The sequence below is a fragment of the Oryctolagus cuniculus genome, chromosome 5 (assembly GCF_964237555.1).
Source record: "Oryctolagus cuniculus chromosome 5, mOryCun1.1, whole genome shotgun sequence".
NCBI classification, from domain to species: domain Eukaryota; kingdom Metazoa; phylum Chordata; class Mammalia; order Lagomorpha; family Leporidae; genus Oryctolagus; species Oryctolagus cuniculus.
Genome location: NC_091436.1, coordinates 116,240,175 through 116,262,535, shown reverse-complemented (window position 1 = coordinate 116,262,535; position 22,361 = coordinate 116,240,175). Strand labels below are relative to the sequence as shown.

General features: G+C 44.2%; 1 protein-coding gene across 2 annotated transcripts in view; it reads right to left on the bottom strand.

Annotated features, from left to right (window-relative positions):
* Positions 1–10,537: 10,537 nt before the first annotated feature.
* GCLC (glutamate-cysteine ligase catalytic subunit) overlaps positions 10,538–22,361 on the bottom strand; it is a 48,374-nt gene continuing 36,550 nt past the window's right edge. Inside the window, exons 7-16 of one of the 2 annotated variants that reach the window (XM_002714508.5) lie at positions 22,115–22,189; positions 21,231–21,347; positions 19,901–20,039; positions 19,356–19,468; positions 18,885–18,977; positions 18,508–18,612; positions 14,335–14,416; positions 14,154–14,257; positions 13,959–14,079; positions 10,538–11,949 (exon numbers count right to left, since the gene is read on the bottom strand). In XM_002714508.5, coding sequence (XP_002714554.1) covers positions 11,738–11,949; positions 13,959–14,079; positions 14,154–14,257; positions 14,335–14,416; positions 18,508–18,612; positions 18,885–18,977; positions 19,356–19,468; positions 19,901–20,039; positions 21,231–21,347; positions 22,115–22,189 — 1,161 coding nt within the window. In that variant the 3' untranslated portion in view covers positions 10,538–11,737. The remainder of the gene's footprint in view (positions 11,950–13,958; positions 14,080–14,153; positions 14,258–14,334; positions 14,417–18,507; positions 18,613–18,884; positions 18,978–19,355; positions 19,469–19,900; positions 20,040–21,230; positions 21,348–22,114; positions 22,190–22,361) is intronic. The other variant, XM_051855608.2, reaches the window with a different exon arrangement.

Sequence of the window (22,361 nt, the reverse complement as noted above, 5' to 3'; positions counted from 1 at the left end):
ATTCAAGTCTTGGCTGCTCCATTTCTGATCCAGCTCTCTGCCATGGCCTGGGAAAGCAGAAGATGATGGCCCAACTCTGTGGGCCCCTGCACCCACACGAGAAACCTGGAAGAAGCTCCTGGCTTCAGATCAGCTCAGCTCTGGCCGTTGCGGTCATTTGGAGAGTGAACCAGTGGAGGGAAGACTTCTCTCTGGTTCTACCTCTCTTTGTAATTCTTTCAAATAAATAAAATAATAAATCTTGGGGCCAGCACTGTGGTGCAGCAGGTTAACGCCATGGCCTAAGGTGCCAGCATCCCATATGGGCTCTGGTTTGAGACCCAGCTGCTCCACTTCCGATCCAGCTCTCTGCTGTGGCCTGGGAAAGCAGTGGAAGATGGCCCAAATCCTTGGGCCCCTGCACCCATGTGGGAGACCCGGATGAGCTCCTGGATCCTGGCTTCGGATCAGCGCAGTTCCGGCCATTGCAGCCAACTGGGAGTGAGCCATTAGACAGAAGACCTCTCTCTCTCTCTCTCTCTCTCTCTCTCTCTGTGTGTGTGTGTGTGTAACTCTGTCTTTCAAATAAATAAATAAATCTTTTTTACAAAAACAAATCTTAAAAAAAGTATTACCAAAGATAAAAAAAACAATACCGTATAATGTCATAAGGGTCAGTTCATTGAGGAGACTTGTTGTTACAGTTTGGATATTAGTTTGTGTGTCCCCAAAAAGCTCTTATATCAAAGGCTTGGCCCTCAAAGTCTTACGTTAACAGTTAATGGATTGAAGCTGGAAATTTCTGTCTCAAGACGGAACAACACTCGTTTACTAAAGCAACTACAGGAGACCTGCAAGGTGTTCTCGTGTGGGCAAGCCTGGGACCCTGGACGACAGGGGCTTTGCAGGCCACTGCCTTCCCAAGAGGCGGAGTCTTCCAGCAACGGCCACTCATGGGAAGGAACACCTGCTACAATGGAGCAGGGAAGCCCCGCTCCTCTGCGCGCTGCTGGCCCCGCTCAGCTGTGGTGCACAAAAGGAAAGCACTGTGCACACAGGGCATTTCCATGCCACATGCCTCACACACGCTCCTTAGAGGCCCCTTATGCACCAAGTTTCTGTGCCGGGGGAGAAAACTGAGAACTGACTGAAACTACCTGCTGTGTGTCTGAGTCCAAGAGGCTGCAAACCCAATCCAGTTATGGGGTTGGAAGGAGGGGCCCCAGGAGGTGACAGGGTGCAGCCTCCACGATGAAAGCCTGGTGGCTTCGTAAGAGACCTCACATGAGGCCGGTGCTCCGGCGTAGTGGGTTAAGCTGCCACCTGCAACGCCAGCATCCCACATGGGTACCAATTTGAGTCCTGGATGCTCCACTTTTGATCCAGCTCCAGGATGATGGTCTGGGAAAGCAGTAGAGGACAGCCCAAGTGCTTGGGCCCCTGCACCCACATGGGAGACTCAGAAGAGGCTGCTGGCTTCAGCCCAGCTCAGATCCTGCTGTTGCAGCCATTTGGGGAGTGAATCAGCAGATGGAAGATCTCTCTCTCTCTCTCTCTCTCTCTCTCAGTGACTCTGCCTTTCAAGTAGAATAAAAATGAAAAATAATAATAATAAAGAGAATCACTGTGCACTTACTCCTCATGTAGGATCTCTGTCCTTAATGTGTTGTCCAATGTGAAGTAATGCTATAACTAGTACTGAAACAGTATTTTACACTTTGTGTTTCTGGGTGGGTGCGAACTGATGAAATCTTTACTTAATATATACTAAATTGATCTTCTGTATATAAAGATAATTGAAAATGAATCTTGATGTGAATGGAATGGGAGAGGGAGCGGGAGATGGGAGGGTTGTGGGTGGGGGAAGTTATTGGAGGGGAAAAAGCCATTGTAATCCATAAACTGTACTTTGGAAATTTATATTTACTAAATAAAAGTTCAAAAAAAGTACGAGACCTCACAGACACCCCTGTCTCCTGTCACACGTGGCCCTGTGCCACCTATGGACTCTGCCAGCACAAACACCATCTGGCCTGGTCTTAAGACTGTGAACCTCGAGAATCAAGAGCCCCAATAAACCTCTTTCCTTTATTAAAAAAATAAAAATAACTGAAAATTTAATCCAATTATGATAGTTGAAGGTGAGCCTTAGAGAAGTGATTAGATGGGATTGGGCTCCTGGGTGGAGCCCACAACTGGATCATGATATAAGGAGAGACCACATAGACCCAGGTGAGTACGTTCCATTTCTCTACTTCTTGGTTTGCCTTGTGATCCTCCTCTGTTCCACCATCCACCATCCTTGTCAGACCAATAAGGTTGCCCAGTCTTGGACTGTGAACATCCAGAACAATGATTCAATTAAACCTCCTTCCTTCACATGTAGCTCGTGCTTGTGTAATGTCCCTAGTCATAGCACTGAAAGTGGCTAATACCCGTGCTAGTCCTAGATGTGAAGATAGCTGCTGACACAGCTTCAACGTATATGAGGCAAGAACTGACAAAACTAAAGGGAGAAAGAAACCAGTCTGCAATCACATTTGGAGATTCTGAACACTCTGCCCTCAGAATTGAAAGAGAAGGCAACAACAAGAAGCAGTAGGGAAACAGAAGATTGGAACATTATCAAAAATTCAACTTGGTAAAGAAAACTACCCATTACAGATCCCAGTGACACAGTATATTGTCATGTGGAATAGTCATCAATAAAGGCCATATGTTGGGCTATTTAAAAAATCTAAAATTTGAAGCACTGAATAATCATACAGAATATGACCACAATAAAATTATAGTGCACATCAATAATAAGAGAGATGTAGGCAAGCCCCAAAGGTTTTGAAGTGAAGCTGCACATTACTCCATAACCATGTCCAAAGAAGGAATCACAAAGCATCTCAGCAAATACTTACAACTGAATAAGGAAAGCACAGCATAACAGGATGACCAGTACGAAGCTGGAACAGTAATAAAAATGAATCTCACAGCTTCAATCGCTTATGTCAAAGCACAAGCCTACTTATATGTTAGAATGAGAATCAAAAAATATATTCTAATACTGTACTTGTATTGTTCAGTAAATTTGCTCAGAGCATGTCTGTCTGAATTGGCTATTTGTCAGCCAGTGGAACGAAATGAAAAGGCAGCTACTGAATAGACCACTAGGAGGCAGTATTATCTAAAGTCCAGAGGAGAAAGCTTTTGGTGTGAAATCTAGAGCAAGGTTAGCTCTGGAACAGACCTACTGAAATTTTATCCCTCTCTTTTGCTAATGAGACCATTGAGATCCAGAGGAAGCAAATGACTTACTCAGTATCACACCAATACAGGTCATAGAGGCAGAACTAGAACCCAGGGGCCAGTGCTGTGGCATAGAGGGTAAAGCCGCCTGCAGTGCTGGCATCCGGTGTGGTTCCATCCCCAGCTGCTCCTCTTTCCAGCTATGGCCTGGGAAGGCAGTAGAGGATGGCCCAAGTCCTTGGGCCCCTGCACCCACGTGGGAGACCCGAAAGAAGCTCCTGACCTCGGATTGGCCCAGCTCCAGCTGTTGCAGCCAATAGGAATTAAACCAGCAGATGGAAGAGGAAGACCCCCCCGCCACCTCTGCCTCTGCCTCTCTGTAACTGCCTTTCAAGTAAATAAATAAATCTTCAAAAAAAAAAAAAAAATACTAGAACCCAATCTCTTGAGAACACATCATGGTTCTTCACCAGGTCAGAGGCTGACCCAGACATTCCTGTAGACTTGAGGCAAATGGGGGGTGGTGCCCTTTTCCACTGGGGGGGTGTCCACTACTAAGATGCACTCCTGGGGTCCTTGGGACTGTCACACAGTGGGTTGGGCACAGGGGGCAAAGAGGATATTTTGGAGAAAACCTGCTGAGAGTGAAATCACTAAAGTGGGAAGTGTGGGCCAGAGATGCAGACCCAAGGACTTGATGGCATTTGAATCCCAAGTAAACTCTGCTTGAAGCTAGCATCACCACCGAACATTTCAATTGTGCACACTGGGAGATCTCTCTTTTGTTTAAGCCTGTTGGGGTACTGTGTTTGTGTCACTTGCATCCAAGCATCCTGAATATACCAAATACCTCTACTCTGTAGGAAGGCCAACAATATTCAAAATATTTGGACTTTTAGGAGTTGGTGATGTGGAACAGCAGGTTGGGCTGCCACCTGCAATGCCTGCATCCCATATCAGTGGTAGTTCAAGTCTGGCTATTCCACTTCTGACATAGCTCCCTGCTGATGCACCTGGGAAAGCAGTGGAAGATTACTGTGCTTGGGCCTCTGCCACCCATGTGAGAGATGCTGGTGGAGTTCCAGGCTCCTGGCGTGGGCCTGGCCTAGCCCCAGTCATTGCAGTTATTTGAGGAATGAACCAGCAGATGGAAGATTCTCTTTCTCTGTCTCTCCCTCTCTCTGTGTAACTCTACCTTTCAAATACATAAATAAATCTTATTTTTAAGAAAGGTTCTAGGAAACTCACCGTGACTATGTATGAGAGATGATAAAGACATACAAGGAACTTCTCTTGTTTCATTCTCCTCCCAACCTAGAACGCTTAGTTCCTAAGTTAGCAGTGTTTGTTTTTCTCGGCTGACTTCTCATTGCATTTTTGGAAGGGTAGGTTACTCTGAAGGAGACGGTTGGGAAAATGTGGTCGGTAGATAGGAAGTAGATAGAGTTCATGTCATCTTTAGCACAATAGTGCCCTCTCACTGTTAAGGTAGGGGGTGCAAACAGCAGACCTGCGGAGCTTATGCACTTGGCTTTGACGAGCGTCACCTCTTCTCCACCCCATAGTAACACTGCCAAGAATTCTCATATCCATTTTACAAATGAAATACAAATGGTTATGTTGCTTAAAGTGTGCAAATACTGGCATTTGAAAACCTCTCCACTCTTGCTTTTATGCTAGAAGTACTTGTATTCTGTACCAATACAGTCCTGATAAATTTCTAGTATTTATCCATAGTTGTAGGCCACAGTACAATAATTCAGTTCATGTATACAATTTCTGATGGTCAAATCAAGACAATTAGCATTTCCTTAAACATTAATCATTTCTGTGTATTGGAAACCAAACTTCTTACTCTTCCTTTCTAGTTATTTTGAAATACTCATATCTCAGAGTATTATAAACTTTAGCTCCCCTGCTGGGTAGCAGAACATCAGAACTAATTCCTCCTCTCTGCTTTGGTGTCCCTTGACTAACTTCTTTTTTAAAAAAAAAATTTTAAAGATGTATTTATTTATTCCAAAGGCAGAATTACACAGAGACAGAAAGGTCTTCCATATGCTGGTTCACTCCCCAAATGGCTACAACAGCCAGAGCTGGGCCAGTCCAAAGCCAGGAGCCAGGAGCTTCTTCCAAGTTTCCCACATGGGTGCAAGGGCCCAAAAACCTGGGCCATCCTCCACTACTTTCCCAGGCACATTAGCAGGGAGCTGGATCAGAAATGGAGCTGCCAAGACATAAACTAGCACCCATATGGGATGCTGGCATCACAGGCAGTGGCTTTACCTGCTACACCACAGTGCCAACCTCATCTAACCTCTCTTATTCCTAGACCCCTCCCTGTCTCAGGTGACTGTTCCACTCTCTTCTATGAGATATATATTTTTTTTAAAATCTGTGAGAGGATGTGGTATTTGTCTTTCTGTGCCTGGCTTATTTCATTGAATGTGACCTCCTCCAGTTCCACGTACCTTGTTGCACAAGTCAGAGTATCATTCATTTTTATACCTGAATAATATTCCATTGTGTGGATTCTTTTTCTATATTCATCTGTCAATGAATACCTTAGTTGATTCCCTGTGTTAGCTGTTAGGACCAATAGTGCAGCAATAAACATAGGTGTGCAGATGTCTCTTTAATAAAGTGATTTGATTCCATTTGTGTATGTATACTCAACAGTGAGATTTCTGAATCATATGGTGGTTTTTATTTTTTTTTTCAAGGAGTCTCTGTACTCTTTTCCATAGTGGCTGTGCTAATGTATATTCGCACCAAAAACATATGAAAGTTCCCTTGTCTGCCCTTGCCACATGTATTTTTTGTCTTTGGAGTGAGATGTTCTTTCTTTGTAGTTTTGATTTGCATTTTCCTGATGATTAGTGATATAGAGCATTTTTTCTTTTTTTAAAAATTTATTTATTTATTTATTTGAAAGTTAGAGTTACACAGAGAGGAGAGGGGGAGAGAGAGAGAAAGAGAGAGGCTTTCCATCTGCTGGTTTACTCCCCAATTGGTCGCAATGGGCGGAGTTGCACCGATCTGAAGCCAGGAGCCTCTTCCAGGTCTCCCACGTGGGTGTAGGAGGGCCCCAAGGACTTGGGTCATCTTCTACTGCTTTCCCAGGCCATAGCAGAGAGCTGGATTGGAGGTGGAGCAGCCGGGTCTCAATCCAGCACCCATATGGGATGCCGGAGCTTAAGGCCAGGGTGTTAACCCACTGTGCCACAGCGCTGGCCCTGGGGCACTTTTTCAAATACTTGTTGGTCATTTGTATGTCTTTCGGAGAGTTGTCTATTCAGATAATTTACACATTTTAAAATTATTTCGGTTTTGTGCTATTGTTTGAGCTCTTACATAGTCTGGATATTAATCCCATCAGATGAATAGCTTCCAAATATGTTCTCCTATTCTGTCTGTTGTCTCTTAACTCTTGATTTTTTCCTTTGCTGTGCAGAAGCTTCTCAGTTTGATATAATCCTATTTGTCTATCACTGCTTTTATTGACTGTGCTTCTGGGGTCTTATACAAAGATATCTTTGCCTATACCAATGCCTTAAAGTGTTTTTCCTGATTATTTCTAGTAACTTCATGTCCTATGCTTAGGTCTTTGATCCATTTTGAGTTGAACTTTATGTATTTTATAAAATTTTTACCTCCATTTTCTTCTGTTTGAAGTATAAACATGCCCCTTAATTGTACAGCATCAGTTATTTTTATTTATTTATTCTCATTTTAATTTGAAAGGCAGAATCCTCCAAACACCCAAGACAGCCAAGGCTGGGTCAGGCCAAAGCTGGGAGTCTGGAACTAGTGCAGGTCCTTCAGGAACACAATTACTTAAGCCATCACCTGCTGCTTCCCAAGGTGCACCTGCTAGAAAGAGTACTGGAGGTGAGACTGAAACCCAGGCACTCTGATATGGGATGTGGGAGTCCCAGGTGGCATCTTAACCACTGTGCCAAATAATCATCCCGTTCAGTGAGTTTCAAACATATGTGTCTGTGAATCATCACCCACGCAGATTTGAAACATGTCAAGCAACCCGGAAGTTTGTCTTTCCAGTCAGTGCTTGCTCACTCTTACCCAGAGGCAACCACTAGAGGGACTTCTGCAGTAGTCACTTAGCTTTGCTAGTTTTCAAGTTGCAAATGTAATCTTACAGTGCCCATTCTATCTGGCTTTGTTCACTCAACATGAAATTTGTGAGATACATGTGCTGTGTGTAGTTTTGCTATCACTGTTATACAGTCCATTGTTTTTAGTGCATCTTCCATACTTAGTGTTGTAATCTTTCATTTCATAGACTGTTAGGAGTGCAAAGGATGTTAAGGAGTTACCCAGCCTCTGCTTACCAACATGTGACAGTCCAAGGAACGTGTCTATTCTAGACCCCTCAAGGTCTCCTCACTTCCAGATCTGTATTCATTTCCCTTCTCTTAGGGATTGAATGTATCCCCTTTAAGACTTCCTATAATGTATTCTAAACTCAAATGTAATGCTGCCTGGAGGTGGGGGCCGTTGGGAGGTAATTAGACCATGAGGATGGAATTAGTGCCCTTTTAAGGAGATATGACACAATCTCTGTTCTCAACATGTGAGGGAAGGGCAAAGTGGTCCTCCGCACACCATAAAGGGAGCCCTCACCAGGAACTGAATCTGTCAGGACTCTTATCTTGGAATCCCAGACTCCAGAATGCTGAGAAATAAACATCTGCGGTTTGAGTCACTCAGTCTATGATACTGTTAGAGCAGCTTAGATGGAAAAAACCTTCTAATTCTCACTTTCCTAAATCTCACCAGGCATGTATTCCTAGTAGTGTTTATAGGGAAAGTTAAATATTTACACAAAAGCATAATGGAGAGAACAGCTGGCAGAATTCTGTGGCTTCTCTTCAGGAGAAGCAGGTGAGTCTTAACCCTCAACGGGAAGTTCATCAGAACCCCTGAAAACCACAGCACCCAGCTAAGTATCTGCAGCCATGGCAAGGGACTCTCATCCAGCCAGGCTTTGAAAGGCCCTGGCTTCACAGGCCCACTTCCCTGTGGCTTCCTCCCCCATGTCAAACACTACAAGTTACCTGAAGGATACTTCTACCTTTTCTGTTTCAGGTTTCCAACAAACATCCCATCAGCTCGTCAGAACTTCGGCTAATTTTTGGCATCACTTGGTGGTTTCCCAGAAAATCAAGGAAAGTTCCCTCCCCCACTTCCCACCTCCAACCTCAGAGACATGCTAATTGCCAAAAGCATCGTGGGATTAAGAGGAAACTTTATTTTTAGATGTAATTTTATTTACTTGAAAGGCAATTACTGAGAGAGGGAGAGACAGAGAAGTCTTGCATCTGCTGGTTTGCTCCCCAAATAGCCGCAATGGCCAGGAATGGGCCAGGCAGAAGCCAGGAGGCAGGAGCTTGTTCTGGGTCTCCCACACTGGTGAAGGGGCCCAAGCACTTAGACTGTCTTCCACTGCCTTTTTTTTTTTTTTTTTTTTTTTTTTTTTGACAGGCAGAGTGGACAGTGAGAGAGAGAGAGAAAGGTCTTCCTTTGCCGTTGGTTCACCCTCCAATGGCCGCCGTGGCTGGTGCACTGCGGCCAGCCGGCGCATCATGCTGATCCGAAGGCAGGAGCCACATGCTTCTCCTGGTCTCCCTTGCGGGTGCAGGGCCCAAACACTTGGGCCATCCTCCACTGCCTTCCCGGGCCACAGCAGAGAGCTGGACTGGAAGAGGGGCAACCGGGACAGAATCTGGCGCCCCGACCGGGACTAGAACCCGGTGTGCCAGCGCCGCTAGGTGGAGGGTTAGCCTAGTGAGCCACGGCGCTGGCCCCTTCCACTGCTTTCCCAGGTGCATTAGCAGGGAGCTGAATTGGAAGAGGAGCAGCCAGGACTCACTCGAACTGGTGTCCAAATGGGATGCTGATGCTGCAGGTGGCAGCTTTACCTGCTACACCACAAAGCTGATCCCTGGAAACCTTACCAATGCAGGGGACCTGATAGGAAGTTGGACTTTGGGTTAAAAGCAGGTTAAGGACGCTTGTGTTCCAAGTGAGGTTCCGAGTACCTGGGCTTAGCTACAGGAATTTCTAATGAGGAAAAAATACCTTTTGCTCATTTCCGTGGTTATAATTCTATCCCTCAGCCTCCGACTTCTCAGGTTCTGGTGGCAAAGCTCTTGATCGGCTTACTTTCTCTGGGAAGGAGCATTATTACCTGATTTCAGTAAGACATAGACACATGAGTCTGAAGGCGAGTGATTTGAAATGGAGTTGTTTATAGCTTGGGTACAAAATAATCTGAGTTCTTGTTCTCCATGGGGTAAGCAACAGTGTCAGCACTATCCAGGAGCCTGTTATGTGTGCAGAAATGCTCGCTCCCCAATCTAAGCCACGAGAAGACCCCTGAGAAATCGTAGGCAGGTTAGTTTGACAGCATTGCCCTGGGAGCATCTAGATAAAGTCAGCGCTCTGAGCAACTGTATTGCCCAGAGGAAGCCCACTGCTTCACCAGCTCTGCCCATGAGGTGGACAGGGTGGGTTAACACTGCAGGACTTGCTGATTCAAAGCGTGTCCAGCACCCAAGTTCCATCAACACTCCCCGTGTCACCCCAACCCAGCACAGCAGGCTATGGAGTCTAGACAAAGCCACTTTTAGGGCATAGCAGTCATTACAGTCACACTCCAAGCCCTTCTGCTATCCTCATAGCTACTTAGGGAGTTGGGGCATCTGGTGTCTTTCTAGAAACATCTGAGGATTGAACACTCACTTCACAGACTCTAGGCTAATCTAGGAAATCAACTCTACTATTCATCTAGTTGTAGGATTCAACATTTAAGTTTCCTGAAAGCTAATTTCACTCTTTCTTTATACGTCAAACACTTTCTCTACCTTTATAAAATTTGACTCACACAAGAAAAGTTGTAAACCAAAAATAGGCATTCCTTAATCCTCCAGAATACAAATGTGAAGTACAGAATGCTGTGGCATAGCAGGTAAAGCTGCCGCCTGCAGTGCTGGCATCTCACACGGGCACCGGTTCGAGTCCCGACTGTTCCACTTCGATCCAGCCCTCTGCTATGGCCTGGGAAGGCAGTAGGAGATGGCCCAAGTCTTTGGGCCTTGCACCTGTGTGAGACCTGGAAGAGGCTCCTGGCTCTGGATCAGCTCGGCCTCGGCCGTTGCAGCCATTTGAAGAGTGAACCAATGGATGGAAGACCTCTCTCTCTCTCTCTCTGCCTCTCCTTCTCTCTGTGCAACTGTGACTTTCAAGTAAAAATAAGTAAATCTTTAAAAACAATAATGCTGGTCTTTAAACACATAAACAGGTTTAGCTGAAGCAGCTTTATTGCAATCTTTTAAAATTAGCATTACAGTTTAAATATTTATGCCTTAAAGGTTTGCATAATGTATAATACAGTTATTTTTAGAAGCAGTTAAGACTCTAATTGAGAAAAACAGAACTTCAACACAAAGCTGTAACAATTATTTGAAACAAAATTATTTACAATTAAACATCTAGGGTCCTGATTCACAACACTTAGTGCATTTCATGATTATGAGTTTCATAGAGAAAGATAAGCAGTATACAGAACATTCTCCAAGACTGGAGTGAATGGCTTTTAAAAGAAGTCCATATCAATATGCTCAAGGGAAATGAGAGAAGAGATTAATTAAAAAAAAACACACACAAACAAAAAAATCCTAGAACTTCAGTAACTGCTTTAGGTTTGAGGATTTAAGAATAAAGCAGCAATCTGTATCAGAAGAACTGATGTCATTTTTGACAGTACGTACAGGAAGAAAAATGACTGATAATCATTACAGGTGAACGCTGGGTAAGTCTCCTTTCCTCCTATAAAGTTATCTTTTAAGGACTGAATTAGCAAGTGTAATAATGGAGATGCCCTTTCACAACAAGCCATAGCGTTCAGTGGGTTTTATTCGGTCCCATGGTCAGTTATTCCAACTGCAGAAGCAGCACCACAGAAAAGGTGCTGGGAATCCAAGGTCAGCCCTGACGCACCTCCCATGAATTATAAGTGATTTTATGTACACAACAAAGGAGATGATTCTAAGCAAGAGCAAGTATTTTTAAAGTGATACATTTCAATGAATCAGGTCCCACGTAGTCTTCAAAGGAACAAAAATTTACAACAAACATTTTAAACTCTGGAATGAAGGTATTGTACAGCTGCTAGTACACTGCATTTACAAGACTGCTTAAACAGTATTCTCTCCAGAGTAAGAATTCAAAAATGTACAAGCCAGTTCACATTGACTGTAGGTACAATGTTATTAAAATACATTGTTAATCATAAAAATACTTTACTTTGTACATGTATACTGTATAAACTGTAGATCTGCCTACTGAAGAAAGCCTCTAAATCCATTTCTGGCCCACTGGCCAGGAAACAGTACAGTTCTATTATTTGGTCTGCACATCATACACGTGGGCTCGGAGTCCCAGTCCCGCAGTCACTTCTTCAATGAAACAGCAATGTGTTGTTCTTTCTAGAGAATGTCTAGTTGGAAGAGTCAGTTTTACTTCCACTATATTTTACTTTCCTAAGGGCTGAGCCTAGTAACTCTGGGCATTCACATAATTCATTTGCAATTTGGTTACACTTCAAAATAAGGCTATAGTTCATTTCATCGGTGATTACACTGTCTTGCTTGTAGTCAGGATGGTTTGCAATAAACTCCCTCATCCATCGGGCAACTGTCATTAGTTCTCCTGGAAAAACAAGCAGTTTTTTAACAATGGAAAATTAACAGAATTAAAATAAGTTGATACTTAGTGCCTAGCATAAATTCGATTTTGAAAAGTGGTTGGCCAGCGCCGTGGCTCACTTGGCTAATCCTCCACCTGAGGCACTGGCACGCCGGGTTCTAGTCCTGGTTGGGGTGCTGGGTACTAGTCCCGGTTGCTCCTCTTCCAGTCTAGCTCTCTGCTGTGGCCTGGGAGTGCAGTGGAGGATGGCCCAAGTGGTCCCTGCACCCACATGGGAGACCGGGAGGAAGCATCCGGCTCCTGGCTTCGGATCAGTGCAGCGCTGGCCGTGGTGACCATTAGGGGCGTGAACCAACAGAAGGAAGACCTTTCTCTCTGTCTCTCTTTCTCACTGTCTATAACTCTGTCAAATAAAAATTAAAAAAAAAAAAAAAAAGGAAAGATATCAACATGACTTTTCAGTGCAGACACACGGCAGGAGTTGGGAACAACCTACCTTTCACAGAATTCCCCCTGGGGGTCGGCGCTGTGGCATAGTAGTTAAGCTGCCGCCGGCAGTGCTGGCATCCCATCTGGGCACCAGTTCATGTTCTGGGCTCCTGCACCCACATAAGAGACCTGGAAGAAGCTCCTGGCTTCAGATTGGCTCAGCTCCAGCCACTGCAGCCATCTGGGGAGCGAACCAGTGGATGGAAGACCTTTCTCTCTCTCCCTCTGTCTGAAACTCTGCCTCTCAAATAAAATCTTAAATAAAATTATTTCCCAGGGGGAATTTTTTTTTAAAGATTTATTTCATTTATTTGAAAGGGAGAGTGAGTGAGGGAAGGAGAGAGAGATCTTCCATCCGCTGATTCACCCTTCAAATGGCTACAACAACCAGGGCTGGGCCAGGCTGAAGCCAGGAGTTCAAAATCCCCTCCAGGTCTCGCCATGTGGCTGGCAGCAGCCCAAGCACTTGGGCCATCCTCTGCTGCTTTCCCAGGTGCATCAGCAGGGAGCTGAATTGGTAGCAAGGCAGCTGGACTCAAACCAGCACTCCTGTGGGATGCCAGCATCACAGGCGGTGGGTAGCTTAACCCACTGTGCCACGACAGCGGTCCCTGGGGAAGAATTTTAGTTTGCAGGTGGGCAACGAGAACATATACATTTGGTTCCTGTAAGATGCCGCCTGTATGCCAACACAGCCAGTTCTTAAGGGACAGGAGTTCAGCACACCTGTACAAAAGCACATGTCCTCTATTTGGCCAGAGGGCTGAGACGACCTGTATCAGTGTCCTGAGACTACCTCAGAGAACAAAGGGGTACCTAGAGCAAACACTGGTCAGGAGAAATGAAAGAAGAATACAGTGGAGAAAGTGAGTGAAGAGAGAAACTGGCAGAGCAACCACCCGGGATGTGATGTAGGGTTGTATAGCTTTCCTGACTCCAGAAGGTTCACAAAAGGCTCAAGTGAAATACAGATAGCACTGTGTTATTTTTTTTTTTAAGATTTATTTATTTAAGTATGTACATAAAGATTTAAGAGTTACAGCGAGGCAGAGAGAAAGTGAGAGAGAATGAGAGAGAGGTCTTCCAGCTGCTGTTTCATTCCCCAAATGGCCGCAATGTCCAGAGCTGTGCCGATATGAAGCTGAGAGCCAGGAGCTTCTTCCGGTTCTCCCACGCGGGTGCAGCGGCCCAAGGACTTGAGCTATCCTCTGTTTTCCCAGGCCCTAGCAGAGAGCTGGATTGGAAGTGGAGCAGCAAGGTCTCAAACCGGTACCCACATTGGATCCCAGCACTGCAGGCGGTGGCTTCACCTGCTATGCCACAGCGCCAGCCCCATTACTTTATCTTTTACAGAGACCTTTTTATTTGAAATTTAAGAGTTATGGGTTGGGGTGCTCTTTCTCATTATCTCTTCCTCTCAAATAAAAAAGGAAAACATTTTTACAAAACAAACAATGTTTTAAGATTGTGTAGCTCTACCTATATTAAGAGCTTAAGAAAAAGAAAAGAAATGGCCAGCATACCGGATGCTCTCTTCTTAATCAGCTTCAGGTAGTTCAGAATACTGCATCTGGTGTCCACATCCACTTCCATGTTCTCAAGGTAAGAGTTCAGGATGGGGATGAGCCCAGGAAACACACCTTCCTGTAGGAAGCAGGACACAGGCTGAGCACCCCACCAGTCGGCAAGCACAGCGCGGGGCCCGGCCGGGGACCTACCTTCCCGTTGATGATGGTGTCTATGCTCATGAGGGCGTACTCTTCTACCGCCAGCTCTGTGCTGTTCTGAGCCTTGCCACACCCGTCCACCACAGCGTTGCCACCTGCCACGAGAGCACGGAGGAGTTTTAGTGGCCTGTTGTAGCCAAAGCGGCCCTGAGAACCCAAGAAAGTGTCATACCTTTGCAAATATCTTTCCTGAAATAAAACATCTCCTTCAAGACTGCATCTCTTTTCTGTGCGACTTTCATGTTTTCATCAACCTGAGGGGGAAGAAGAACCACGAGTACATAAAGATGTCTCTGACCTGGCGCAGAAGCACCTCGCCTTGGCACCGGGGCACACTCCTTTCAGGATTCTACTTCCCCTCTGGTCTTCTCTGGTTGGAAGAACACTTCTTCCTTACGTGAGGCTGTTTCACTCAACCACTGATTGCAACGTGCTTTTAATCACAAATGGAGAATACTGAGATGTTTACTTTAAAAAACAGTATGTTCCTGTAAGATGTCTGCATTTCAAAACAGCACTGTGACTGAACCTTGCAACAAATCTACAGTGCTGGGAAGGTGAGTGGTTGGGTCCCTTTACACAGTTCAGCAGCGGATCAGAGGTCCCTGGGGTAACGAAGGCAGGGTGGGACTGGAATCCAGTTCTTATGGTTCGTTCAAATGCCGTTCCCTCCTGCCACGGGGGTTTTGCTGCCTCACTTGCGTAAGCAGAGTTAACAGGCTGTCAGATCTGGAGTAAGCTTTTTAGTCCTCCAAGGGCCCAGTCACCAGTGCTGTCTGCGTACCTGGTGGCCCTGCACGTCAACTCATTCACAAGCCTGAAAAACTGTGAATGTCTCCATTTGTTGAATGACTTTCCAGAATCCTGAAAGGAGAGCTTCTAAACCTTTCAGTAGGAGTCTTTTCTACACTGCAATGTGATGTGGAACCTCAGCAAACAGAAACACGAGCGAGAGGGTCAGAATGGCACGGCCGGGAAGGCACAGCTTTCTCCTGAGTAGCCTCCTCCCATCCTCACTGGGGAGGAGCTTACGGTTGGTATCTGTTTGTTCTTTGAGACTCGTGGGACCTTCTGAACAGGAGTATTCAGATTATAGTCTGAAACCCCACTACGACTTGGACATCTCTACTTTCTTTTTTTTTTTTTTTTTTCTGACAGACAGAGTGGACAGTGAGAGAGACAGAGAGAAAGGTCTTCCTTTGCCGTTGGTTCACCCTCCAATGGCCGCCGCGGCCGGCGTGCTGCGGTCGGTGCACCACGCTGATCTGAAGGCAGGAGCCAGGTACTTCTGGTCTCCCATGGGGTGCAGGGCCCAAGTACTTGGGCCATCCTCCACAGCAGAGAGCTGGGCTGGAAGAGGGGCAACCGGGACAGAATCCGGCACCCCGACCGGGACTAGAACCCGGTGTGGTGGCGCCGCAAGGCGGAGGATTAGCCTAGTGAGCCGCGGTGCCGACCTGGACATCTCTACTTTCATTCCTAATAGTATCTGTTCATAAAGATCGCTGGTTTTACTGCCTCTTCTGCTTTCATTAACTCATTTTTGAAAGTGAATTTTACCACTGCTCTTTACATTCTTGAATGCTTAGGTTTATTTTCAACCTTTATGAAACACCGAAAGCTATGGTTTATCTTTAGAGACAAGCTCTGCCAGCATCCCACTGTCATTTGCTTTCCTGAACAATCTTCAATTATAGTTTTGATTAATCTGGACATTAGGACAGATGTTTTTAATTTCCAATAGTGAAATGTTTCTTGAATACCTTTTTGCTGAATTCTGGTGGGAATGCATCCCATATGGTCTTATTTTGACACATAAACGTGCTCCTTAATTTTCGTAAATCTTCCTCAAAGCATTTGAAAACTGTCATTTAATTCCCCTACGGCCTTTCGCTTTCTTCCAGGACCTGACCTGTCAGTACTGGGTAACACACAAGGTAGTCTGCTGAGTGCTTCATCTCCCTTAATACTCACGTGAGCTCACAACAGCCTGCTTACCTCCATCTACATGCAGCAAACAAGGCACACAAGCATCAAGTAATCTGTCTAGGTTTAAAAGCTACCAAATTACTACAAGGGATTTATGTTCTTAGCTTTTCTCATGAAACCTGTATCTTATTACCCAAGCCATTAAATTCTTCCCTCGTTTAAGTATTGCTATACTTTAGGGCACTGATGCTTTCTTTGTCCTTTTCCCCACCCTTTTAGCCAGCAATCTGGAAATAATATTTCTATACTAGTAGTGGTTTGCTTTTAAAGAAATAGTTCTGACAGTATTCCTTTCTAGGTGTCAAGCATTCAACAGTCTCTACCATTCATCTCTTTCTACTATCCCCCTGCCAGCAGCCAGGATCTGAACATCTGTGCCACTCCTCCCCATTCATACTTCAAAACCTAATCTTGAATGCAACAGTAGGAAGAGGTGGGGTCTTTAGAAGGTGATCAGATCCTAGGCTCTGCTCTCATGAATGAGCTGCATGCCCTTAAGAAGGACCTCGCTTGCTCTCCACCATGGGAGGATGCAGTGAGAAGATGCCGTCCGTGAACCGCAGTGGGTCCACACCGGACACGGCATCTGCCGGTGCCCTGATCTGAGACTTTCCAGCCTCCGGAACCATGAGTGACACATTTCTGCTGCTTTCATTACAGTGGTCTGAACAAAGACATTCGATAAGACCCAGAATCATCTGGAAATTAAAGTCTGGTGGGGAACAGAATTCTGTGGTTGCTAATTCTTTACCGCTCAGCATTCCTGAAAGGTTTCTTTCCACCTCCTCCTGTGGCGTATTTCCCAACGTTCTCTGTTGTGCACAAATTTTTCTCTTTACTTGACATATATACAATTCCTAGATTTGGGTTCTTCTTCAAATATAAAGGCACTTCAAAAAGTTCCTGAAAATGTGTACTATGGAGAAACTGAATGGATTTCAAAAATTTGTTACATCACTTTCCCACGAACTTTTTTGAAATATCCTCATATTTCTGTTTCATTCTGAAGGGACTCCTATGGTAACGGCAAATTCTATTATTTCTTTGGTTACTGTATTCTGTCTCTTTCTATATGGACCATTCTCTTCTTCTGACTGCCAAATACCAAACATTCCAGAGCAATTCTCCCTGTTTCAGTTCTCCCATAATATCCACTTGTCTGCCATTCTACTGGAATGAATCTTAATCTAGTCTCTCCTAAATCACTAACTTGACCTTCAGCAACACCTGCTTTGCTGGTGAGTATTCTGAGTGCAGAACGTGCTGCTACCATGTCTCGAGTCCTAGATTCCTATTTCTGCCAAAGCTCTTTGGCTCATCCTGATTGCTTATCTAAATGCAGCCCTTCTTGAGAACCTGAGGGCATTAGGTAGCATTTCTTTAGGAAGTCTTTCTAGTTTCTTGAATTAACTTTCACTGAGATTAGCCTACCCTGCAGGCCTGGCCAGGCCCTGTCTTTAAGACTCTGTTGCCTTTCAGACCTCTATTCATATTTACAAACAGGCTCAACTGTGGCTAGGTTTTGGTCTTCCCAGAAAGTACACCCCATAAGCGAAACACAGGCACACAAAATTCTACAGGTTTCCTTCAGCCTGGATGTGATGGGCAGGCAGGGCAGACTGACTGCTCAACTTCCATGGGAGGAAACGGGAGGATGCCAGGCATAATCTGACAACCTGGTTTGTGCAGGGAGCAGGGAGGCAGGTATCCTGCAGGCAGGGGCTGCATCCATGCAATTTTATTTTTCCACCCATGTTTGCTGTGCCAGGGCTGCTCTACTTCTTTCTCTGGTCCTGACCCCTCACAGCAGGAACCCACTGCAGTAAGCCCTCACCCAGCTGAGCAGTCAGTCTTCCCCATACAGTCTCTCTGCCTGGATAACCCCAGGACCCCCAGAGCCCCCAGAGCTCCCAGCTCTGCAGCTTCATAGCGTGGGGTTGCTCCAAAGCTGCGCTGGGAAAACTCCCAGGAAGCTCCTTTGCTGGTCCCTGGTGGGATGGGTTGAATCAGCTCCCATCTGCTCTCATGTCAGTTGGGTGCTGTCTGTGCCCTCCAGCAATAACTCAACTCCAGTCCTACAGATGTGAGACCTCTCTCTCCATTCCTATAGTCCTGCTTCCCCTCATTCTGATTTTACTATTGTAATCAAAATGGTGTTTTAGGTAGATGAAATCAATATATGGGGCTATCTCCAGCCATTAATTATCTTGAATGGAAAACCTCTAGAAATAAAGCTTAGATTTAAAATGAAAAATAGAACCGAGTGAAAAGAGAAGCACTTCATTCTAAAGGGTGGAAGATTTTAATGTCTGATTTGAAATGAACAGTATATATGTATATGAGTAGACACCCTTACCTTTGACAGCGGAATGAGAAAATCCAGTTTGTATGAGAGAATCACTCTGGTGAGCAGCACCACAAACACCACATAGGCAGAGTTCTCGAAGTCTGTTAACTGAACCTAGACAAGCAGGAGCCCAGAAAGTCATGGACCAAGCACACAGTAACCCCCTCCTCCCGAGAGGCCCTGCCCTCCACTCTGTGGGTCAGGTCATCCCAAGCCATCTCCAGAGCCTGAAAAGCCTCCACCCAGATCTGTTCTCAGAGATCCCCTCCTGAGCTGTGGACTTGCTTTAACATGCACATGCTGGATCTTCACTGCCTTACAGTGAACTTAAAAACCTTCTGATACAAGTATTGGAAGGGCGACAAACACCAAAACATATATCTCACCTCCATGGGCCGGAATTCCACTCTCCAGCCAATATCGGAGTTTGGAGGAGGTGGCTTAAACCTCATTGTCTGCCAATTTGTGGACTGAATATTCTGTAATAAGAAAGCAGAGAATAAAACCAATTTTCTACAAGTCTAGGAGAACATTAAGATAATCTGACTTTTAATTAGGGAAGAAGGCTGCTTATTGTCCAGGCCAAATACTCTTCAATTCACAAATACAAAAAGGTTGTTAAGATTTTCTTGGAAGTGTGACGTGCTCAGAAAACAAAATAGCGAGTGTTTAGTAAAAAGCTAGGGGGCATGCCTGTGGCACTAAAATAACTACTATGTTCAATGTGTAATTCTTCTTAGTTCTTTACAGCGCTGGGTGATGAATGAATGGTGTATTTTATTTCTACCGCCACTACTTCCTCACGGGTTGGGAAAATGGCTTCCTTCTTGGAAATGTACTAAAGACAGAGGAAATACCTCAAAATGGTCAGACTCATTGGCATCATCCAGGTGTATTTTCTCCTCAAACAGAGTCAGGGGGTCTCTAATAAAGAGATGAGCAACATGCTGCGCCAGGAGATGGTCAATCCCTGCAAAGACAGACCACACCGCTCACTGCAAATGCGGGGCACCGCTTCCTCTCAGTCCACAGTTTGAAGGCAGGGCCTCTAGGAGCTTAGGAAACAGCTGGTTTTGTTCAGTATTCTCACCTCGCCTGGGCCTTTCTCCTACGGACACTGGGGAAGAGTCAGCATTTTAGTCGCTACTTACACAATGCCTGCTGGGGCACTGGTGTGGACCTAGATACAGGGCTCCAAAGCAAGTTCCTTTTGCTAAAAGTCAAGAAGATCTCACAAGTATTTGGAACTTGAAACTTTAGGAACAAGCAGCCTCATAAGAAAAGTTAGAGACTTCACACTAAAAACAGAAACCAGACCAGGAGTCAGCAAAAAAAATGTTGCAAAGAACTTTGAAGAACTAAAGGCGTACAATCAAACCTAGCAATAGGCATAGATGCTCACCTTCCTTCAAGAGCTGCTCGTAGATTTCTTTATCTATCGTCAAGTCAATGTCATTATACTTCTCACCACACTTAGATAAGTAGCTGTCTATTGAATCATATCGAGATTTACTAATCCTATAGTTACTGTTCTTCAGTGGCTAAAATTTAAGAAAATATGAATGAATGCCATATAAGATGATTTGGAAATAAATCAACACCCCAAATTATTACATTAAAATGTCATATTTACATAGAACAATATAAAAATCTTAAAATAAGAAAAACATTAGTGAGCCCTAGGAAGTATTACTAGGGAAAATTATATTTTATAAATATCTGGAGGTAATTTAAGTATCCTTTTATTTTTTGGCATGATTTAAACATACTTTTTTCTTTGTAAGATCACTTTGATAGTGTTGAAAAGTATGAAAACAGATGTCAAGGTTGGAAGCAAAAAAATAAAAACCCATAATGTAAAACAGGGCTGTCAATCAAAATCACCTATCCTTTAAATTTTAGTTCCACTTAGAAAGCATGTTGAACAATTTATGATGGGGCCAGTACTGTGGCACAATGGGTTAAATCCTCAGTCTGCAGTGCCGGCATCCCATGTGGGCACTGGTTTGAGTCCCGGTTGCTCCACTTCTGATCCAGCTCTCTGCTATGGCCTGAGAAAGCAGCAGAAGACAGCCCAAATCCTTGGGCCCCTGCATCCGTGTAGAAGACCCAGAAGAAGCTCCTGGCTTCTGGCTTCAGATTGGTGCAGCTCCAGCCATTGTGGCTAATTGGGGAGTGAACCAGCGGATGGAAGACCTCTCTCTCTCTGCCTATCCTTCTCTTTGTGTAACTTCAAATAAATAAATAAAATTTAAAAAAAGGCCTAGGGGTGGTTTGGATGTGCACCCTGGTTGGAGAGATGCAGGGTTACAGCTCCACATGAAAATATGATGTGCTAATCTATCTTTATTAGTAAAACCTAACCCTTCACATGGAAAAATAGAATCTGACAAGAAATTACCCTTTCACAGCAGAGCAGAAAGCATTTATACAAAGCACTTAGATAGCACCTAAAAGCATTTTGATAAAAATAGCCATCAGCACTGACTTCCAAAATATAGAAAACTGGTACTACTAATGTTAAAAAAAGTCCAAATACAGATGTCAAAAAATGATAAAAATTAATTCCCAACCCAAACCAAATCACATTCCCCACATATTCACTGCAAAACAAAGTCGGATTTACTAAGCCAATGCAAGACTTTAAAAGCCTAAGGGAGATCTCAAAATGCCAAGTATTTACAATATCCCCATTTCACTTCAAAAGGCTATTGAGGAAAAATCATTCCCACCTCTAGTCCTCTCTCCTCCCGAGTTCTATCGTCTACAGATGCAGAAATCACTCCCCAGCGACAATCAATGTCCGACACGTAGCCACGGTAAAAGGGAGATGCAGCACTCAGAGCCATCTAAAAACAAATAAAAGTCAGCTCCTGCAGGCTCAAGGTATCACTTATATGCTGACAAAGTTCTATGTGGTGACTCTTCTATTAAAAAAAAAAAAAAGTGGGTTTATGCAACTCATACAATAATTTTAACATATGTACTTTTCCTTCCTTTTTAAAAATCAGTTTCCAAGTATTTTAACTAAATTTTGGAATAAATGTCAAGAACATTTATAAGAAAAAAAATTCCAGAACACAATTGGAAATTGACCGTGTCTGGCATCCAATGATAAATAAATGCAAAGGCATGGGCAAATTAGAAGAAAAATCAATCAGTCAAAACTAACTCCAAAATGACACGTACTGTAACATTTAGTAGACAGGGATATAGAGACTATTAGTGTAACTATTTCATATGCTCAGATCATTACAGAAAACACTGCAAATGTTAAGTATAAGAAATTTGTTCCCTTTTAAAAGAAAAGATCTTGTATGTGCCGGTTTCTCACAGTGAAATATACCAGAAGCAACCCAAATCCTTGGGTCTGGGGCATTTAAATCATCATCTCTATGATGTGCAGATACACTATGACAGGGAAAATGGCCACACTACAATGATGCAGATGTTTTACCAGCAACTGTAAGCTTGTACAGCTTCATTAAGTCTGCATACTATCTAGTTTGTTTCCAAATAAAATCTTAACTAGACTTAAATATCACAAATTGCAAATTCTGCACGTGCCATCTTATTTTGTACAAAGAAGTATTTAAAGAAAGGTAGTTCTACTTACAACAATTGGACAGATTGTGGCCAACTGATCATAAAGGTATCTGGCCTCCGATATGCTACAGGCTTGGAATGTCACCTGTTTAAGAATTAGAAGCTATTAATGACAAGAAACCATCATTAGCTCATACAGTCTGAGAAGGAAGATGGCTGGGAAAGAAGGGGGCAAGGCCATGGATGCTGTTTCATAGGTGACAACAGTTAATACAACAGTTTTGTTTAAAAGATTTTGTGGGTAAAATCAAGTGGTA